The sequence below is a fragment of the Onychostruthus taczanowskii genome, unplaced genomic scaffold (genome assembly GCF_017590055.1).
Source record: "Onychostruthus taczanowskii isolate IOZ18803 unplaced genomic scaffold, ASM1759005v1 scaffold12, whole genome shotgun sequence".
In the NCBI taxonomy this organism is placed as follows: domain Eukaryota; kingdom Metazoa; phylum Chordata; class Aves; order Passeriformes; family Passeridae; genus Onychostruthus; species Onychostruthus taczanowskii.
In genome coordinates this window covers 3,754,477-3,761,066 of record NW_024498351.1, presented here as the reverse complement: position 1 = coordinate 3,761,066, position 6,590 = coordinate 3,754,477, and the positions used below count along the sequence as shown (strand labels likewise).

General features: G+C 50.7%; 2 protein-coding genes across 3 annotated transcripts in view; both read right to left on the bottom strand.

Annotated features, from left to right (window-relative positions):
* The window catches only part of ERI1 (exoribonuclease 1), an 8,152-nt gene extending 8,075 nt beyond the window's left edge, over positions 1-77 (bottom strand). Inside the window, exon 1 of one of the 2 annotated variants that reach the window (XM_041395750.1) lies at positions 1-77. In XM_041395750.1, the coding sequence (XP_041251684.1) occupies positions 1-67 (67 nt within the window). In that variant the 5' untranslated portion in view covers positions 68-77. The other variant, XM_041395751.1, reaches the window with a different exon arrangement.
* A 1,968-nt stretch (positions 78-2,045) lies between these two features.
* The window catches only part of MFHAS1 (malignant fibrous histiocytoma amplified sequence 1), a 37,946-nt gene continuing 33,401 nt past the window's right edge, over positions 2,046-6,590 (bottom strand). The window contains exons 4-5 of the mRNA XM_041427802.1: positions 5,760-6,199; positions 2,046-4,248 (exon numbers count right to left, since the gene is read on the bottom strand). Coding sequence (XP_041283736.1) covers positions 6,196-6,199 — 4 coding nt within the window. The 3' untranslated portion in view covers positions 2,046-4,248; positions 5,760-6,195. The remainder of the gene's footprint in view (positions 4,249-5,759; positions 6,200-6,590) is intronic.

The window sequence follows — 6,590 nt, the reverse complement described above, 5'->3', positions numbered from 1 at the left end:
GGGCTGCGGGAGCAGCCGCCGCCTCGTCCCGGGCGGCCTGCGGGCGGTTCTCTTTCTGCTGCTCCATGGCGGCGGCGGCAGGAACCGCGGCGGGGACGGCAGCCCGTCGGAGGCGGGAGAGCGCGGAGCCCGCCCCTGGGCGGAGCAGGGGCCCCGCCACCGCCGCGGCGCTCGGGCCGCCCCGTGAGAGCCGAGCGGCTGCGGCCGCGGCTCCCGGCGTTCCCGGCTGCCATCAAACACTGTGGTGGGCATGGCCACGCGAGCCCGCCGCCTCACCCCCGCTGTCCCGCCGGCCCTCGGCCCTGCCCCTCTGCAGCAGCACCGCCGCCTCAGCCCTCCAGGGCTTCTGCCCCGGGGTTTGGGGTCACGGCAGCTCTCCGGAAGCCCTCTCCGTGTTACGGGAAACACACACTGGGCAGACACCTCTTTTATGCCTCCGTCCTCCTTCCCATGGCACAGATTTTGCACAGAGCACCCGAAACACGGATCTAGGACACCCGCGGTGTGTTCAGTGCCAGGTCACAGCCACCAGAAGGATGCAGTTGACCCCCAGCCCCTTCCTGCCAGGGAATTTGCCGTGCCTGCTGTTCCCCATATCCCTTAATCCACAGCCAACAACCACGGTGAGGTGGGTGACACAAGACACGTAAAGCTCTCTGGATCTTCTTGGCCTGGAGGTGAAGGCAAAGCAGTGAAGTCTCTCTGTCCATCACAGGTCAGTTTGTTTTCTGCTGGTGCTTCCCACGGTCCTGAAATGCCACCCAGTATCCCTCAGCGATGGAGGCTGATGTGTACTGGCACCCAAGTAAAGCAACCATGCCAATACCTCCACATCTGCCAGCCACTAAACAGCCCAGAATCTCCTCTCTGCCCTGCTGTGGCTGGGGCACCCACCCTCAGTCGGGCCTCCCGTCTCACTGTGGCACACCTTGCAGATGATGACATCCCCTTTCTGCTGTGCAACATTTGTCATCCTCAGGTGGGTGTGCCACAGAGGTCTGTCTCTTCCACACTGAGCGATGACAAAGTGAGACCACACACAAGTGCTTGGGGCTATATGTCCTGCTTTTGGCTGGGACAGTTAGCTTTCTTGGAGACTGCTACAGTGCTGTGTTTTTTTTTTATTTAGTACGAGAATATTGTGGATAATACACTGATGATTCAATTGTTGCTCAGTAGCACTCACTCTGAGCCAAGGCCTTTGAGTTTCTCGTACTCTGCCAGTGAGAAAGTGCACAAGCTGGGAAGGAGCATGGCCAGGACAGCTGACCCAAACTGACCAAAGGGATATTCCATACCATGGAACATTTTGCCCAGTATATAAATGGAGGGGAGGAGGAGGAGTTGACTGGGAGCTGCTGATGCTCATCCCCCATCACTGGGGGAGGGGCTGGGCATCAGTCAGTGAGTGGTGAGCAACTGTACTGCACATCACTTATGTTTCCTGGGTTTCATTCCTCTCTCTTTCATTGCAATTACTATCATTAGTATTATTATATTTACTTTGCTTCCATTATTAAACTGCTTTTAACCCATGGGTTTTACTTTTTTCCTTCCCACCAGGAGGTGGTGGTGAGTGAGCAGCTGTGATGATGCTTAGTTGCCAGAGGGAGTTAAACTGCAGCAGTGGGAAGGGATTTGCTTCCATTTTTAATTCATCCTCCTGTTGCCAAGCAGGGGACCACCTGCCTTATGATTCTGCCTCCAAAACCTGCTCTGAACATGAGCAGGAAACCAAGCTTTTCACAAATGCAAACAACACGGTACCAATGAGAACCATTGAGCTGGCCTCACAAACCCATAAAATACTTTCAAAGGTAGTGGGTAGAAAAGTTGTTCCCCAGAAATCACCTGCCTTGCTAAAGTGAGCAGTGATTCACAGACACTCCATGCAGGGGCTCCATGCTCAGATTCACTCAACGGCAAATCTCTTCATGACTTTGCTACAGCACAGATCTACAGCTAGGTGCAGAGCCTTCCAGAGCTAGAACCCAAGGAGGCACTGCAAGAAGAAAAACAAATGACACAGCCAGAACTCTCCTGGAGATTGAGATCACTTTTATTTTCAGTCATTTTGGCGAGGACGTGTGGGCAAGTGTGGGTGTGGTGCGTGTATGTCTGGGCATGCATGTGTGTGTGTGCAGAGTCCTGCCCAGTGATGTGGATTATATGAATACCTGCAGTTACAGTCCATGAACTGAGCCATGAAGCATGTGATGAGTGCTACACTGAGGCCCACTTGCTTGCCTCTTCTTGTGCTTACTGCAGTGCAGCATCTCCACCTCCCGGCACAGCTGTTCCAAGGATGCCAGCCCAAGATCCCATCCAAAGGGCGCAAGAGGAACTGAGCTCCGGGATCTGGCTCTGCAGGAGTGAGCCAGTAGATTTTCATCTCACTTAGTGAGCTCCTAAGTAACATTTGCAGATCCCTTTGACACAACTCTAACTCCTCACAGTGAGGAGCCTCAACTGCTTGGACAAACTTTAGCTGCCTCAGAGGTACAATGGGAAAGAGAACAGGGACCCCACATAAGTTCCAGTGCTATAGCACAGCCAAGCACATCTTGAGTTCCTGGGAAAGCAGCACCCAAATACACTACTGAGTTTTACAGCCACCATGAAACTGTGGCATGGGGGATGCTGCAATGGAGATGACCCACGCTTCTGCAGCCCCCAGTCTCTTCCATCTGATCTGAGAGACCATAAGGCAGGGTAAATCCCAAACTAGGCTCTATTTCAGTTTAACTTTCTAAAGCTGAATCCCCCAAGCTCAGAGCAGAGACAATGCAGAAAGAACAGCACTGCCATGAAAGGAGACTAGTCAAAAGGATCCTGGCCTTGTGGCAGACTGGAAACAATCTTCTCTGACCCTTTTGCTTTATAGCAAAGTTAAAACAGAGGTGTACCATCACCCAGGACCCTCTGCAGCTGCCAGAAGTCTCCAAGTACTCCTGTAAACCCTAAAATGACCTAAATGTGCAGCATCACCGTTTGGGCTCACTCTCTCTCACCTCTACCTATTTGTATGCTGCTTAGGGACATGCAATTTCTCACATTGCACAGACCCAGAAGAAGGCAAAGCTGCTGTCCTGGGAGTTTGACTTGGACGGATGCAGTTTTGAATCCCACGTTTTGCTCCAGAGCATAACACAAGGTACTCTAGGATATCTTCCAGCTACTGAAAGTCCTGGAGTGCAAAGCAGCTTGTTAGCTCTGTTCCAAATCTGTCTGAATCAGTTTCTGCAGGAAATCAAAAACCGGTCAAGCAAGGGGTCTGCAAACCAATGAGCAAAACCAGTACAATCATCTTGGGTGAAGTAGGCATCTAGGAGATTGCCAGGAGATTCTCCTCCTATTCCACAGGAGTTAAATTCAATGTCAGCTCCACAGGGAGACAGCTGATGCCCCAGTCCTTTCTGACCTCTTTATAATACATCTTCAGTAAAGGCTGCAGAGTGCTCCACAGAGGCCTTAGTCATTTCTAACAGTCTGGTAACTCTCTGAGCAGGGACAAGAACTGGAACATAATACATACTCTGAACTCAGGTATCTGCTGTTAGGGCACTGCATTCAAGCCCTCTTTCCTTGTGGCTTGATTAATGAAAAATGACAGATCCTTCAAAAATACAGGGCCCTCATCCCTGGGGCTGAGGGATATTAAGTGGGGTCTGAGGCAGGAGCTCAGCAAAGGGAGGCTGTATGAGGATCCCAGGGTGCATCCTTAAAAGACAGCGACAGCAAAATCAAAAGTACTATGAGCCGCTTGGTTTGGTTCTCCTGCATGGATCTCCCACCTGGCAACTGCAAAGGCGAGATGTTTCTGAACTGCATAGAAAATTAAATGGCTTTTGCATATTAAAAAAATTTGGATGAAAACACAGTTACACCAGTTACTAAACAGTGGGTGGATGAGCAATCACCGTTTTGTATTAAATAGACCCAACTAGATTGATCTCCATACTGCCACACTCCCGGCATTACGGCTTCAGTGCACAGCAGCAGCCTGAGTGCCTGCAAAGGCCAGGGAATGCTCCCACGGAGGTGGCACACCCCGGCAGGAGGGCTGCAGTCCCAAGGAGCAGGCTGTAAGACGTCTGCTCTGTCCTCTCATTCCTTCAATGCTCACGCATCCCAGACCAGATGGGCACACTGGGAAACAGGCCTCCGGCTGGAAAAGGATTCCAGTTTGTGGTTTCTTTGCAATGTGGTTTCCACGCAACTTCACAGCAACAAATCGCTAGTTTCTTCCTATGGAGAATGGAAAGAGAGGTGAGTAGCAGCAAAACAGGAGGAGAAGGCCGCCCAGCATGGGAGGTGACAGTAGGGAATGCTCTAACACAAGTTCTGCCTGTACCAGGCATGGTTCATGGGCAGCAAGACTCAGGACAAGGGAGTTTCCTAGCATTATTCCTGAGCACCATGCAAAGATCTCACCTCCCTTTCACCTCCTCCAGCCACCAGAGACGATTTGAGTCTCCAGTTTATCCACAGCAACACAGAAGCACAATCAATTAACGATTCTCGCTGACGTAAGGAGCTTCATTGCCAGAGGTAGCAGGTCAACACATGAAATCTGAGCCCAAGCTACCCTCCCAAGCTGGAATGATACCCTGAAGAGACAGGAAGCTGACTGAGCTGCCAGCTTTTATTTGGCAGCTTTTCTCCCTGAAATAAGGTACATGGCTTGATTTCTTCTACCTGGCCTCTGGATCTTCTGCTGGAATGGATTCTGCCCTGCTTTCCCAGCATTAAGTTCTTGCCAATGGGAAGATTTACAGCCTTGCACGTAAGGCTGGCCTCTGAAGGATCAGAAACCAGGGGAATATAATCTGTGCAACTGCAGCGCATCCCAACAGGACACATCATTCTCTTGCAGGCCTGGCCAGCTCACATCCTGGTGGGCACTGCCTGCTGACCTGTACCACCCATCCCAGGTCTGCCATCACAGCCCAAAGAGTTAAGAGCTGTACATTAACACAAGTATTTTAAGTCCCTCATCTCTCAGACCTCCCCCAACATCATGGAACATGAAGGGTTCCTAGCTCTGGAAATGCCTGCCTCCTATTGATTTACATTAAATAAATATTTGCATGGAGCAGGTCTCACACAGCTCAGTTACCAGGGCTCAGCTGTAGGGCACAAACTAACAGCAACATCTTAGAAGTCCTCAAAGCCACACAGCTGGGGGAGAAACCAGAACTTTGGTACCAGTGCTCAGCCTGCCCTTTGCCACATCTGGAGAGGGAAGATGGCTGCTCATGAAGCATGGTTGCCAGGGTGAGCGCAAGGTGATGGGGATCAGTTTGTACCACACAGCCACACACTGCTTCACCAGATGTCTGCACAAGGATGCCTGGGTGGCTTTCCTAGGAGGACTACCAAGTTCTAGATTTTTAGTGCTCCAGTGGACACAATGCACAGACAGTACCACAGTGGCAGTACCAGAGCATCCAGACATGGCAGACCAGCAGCTGTTCAGGGATAATGGTAACACTAGGGATAAGAAATAACATGTGACAGTGGCACACTGACTGCTCTGCTTCTGTCCTGCATGATCACAGCAAATCCTCACCACTTCATGGCACAACATATGTGAACACACAGGGCAAGAGACATTTCCCAGCCTGCTTCTCTGCCAGCCTCCACTCAAGATTTCTGTATGGGACACAGCCAAGTGTTTTGTGATGGAGCAATTTTAAAGGCTTCACAGTATCAACCCCCTCCCCAGCAAAGCTTTGGCCAACTGCCACAAAACTCACTTGTCCAGGAACAAATCCAGGGAATCCCGCTACAGCTCATTTCAAGAGACTTTCCTCCAAGCAGGTCTGAATTAAATGGTATACCAAGAACATTTTTACATTCATCATGAGATCCAAATGGGTTTTCAACACACGATCAATGGGTCCACAGAAACCTATCCCCAGTGTTTTCCCTCCGGCCAGCGGCCCTGCCATCTGCAGCAATGATTTTCCTTCATGCCTTGTCATCCCAAACCTCCAGATGACTTCATCCACTCCAGCCATGAGGCCCCCACCTGGGAGCTGCCCCTGCCCCACAGCATTTCTTTCAGGGTCCAAAGTCCAAAGTCCCATTGATCCCCGTCAGCATCAACTCCACGACTGGAAAGATGGGAGCACTGCAGAGCATCAGCCATGTTCTGCCCGGTGGAAAACCTTTGGCACCAGTGCTGACGGTTTATCTGAAAGAGGAAAGGATAAAGAAAAAGTAATATAGCAAGGTTCATAGTGCTTGTGATGAATAACCTAAGACACACGATTTTCTCTAGGCTTCTAAATAGGGAGTGTGAAGTGAAGAAAAAGTAACACAGTCCGTTTTGAGAACACAAGTTTCCTGCCAGCAGAGTGACTGTGAAACTGGGACACAGTTAACAGACGTTGTGGAAGGCAGGCTGGAGGACAAGGAGGATTGGAGGCATAGCCTGACAGCACAGTACAATAAAAATGGCACCTGCAGGTTAGAAAAGTGCTGTGCCAAGTACACACACACAGGAGAACCAAATGAATAGGCAGTAATGACCTGTGGCTCAGTATCAGAGCACCTTTTTTTCTGCCTCAGGTGGGCACTTCAAC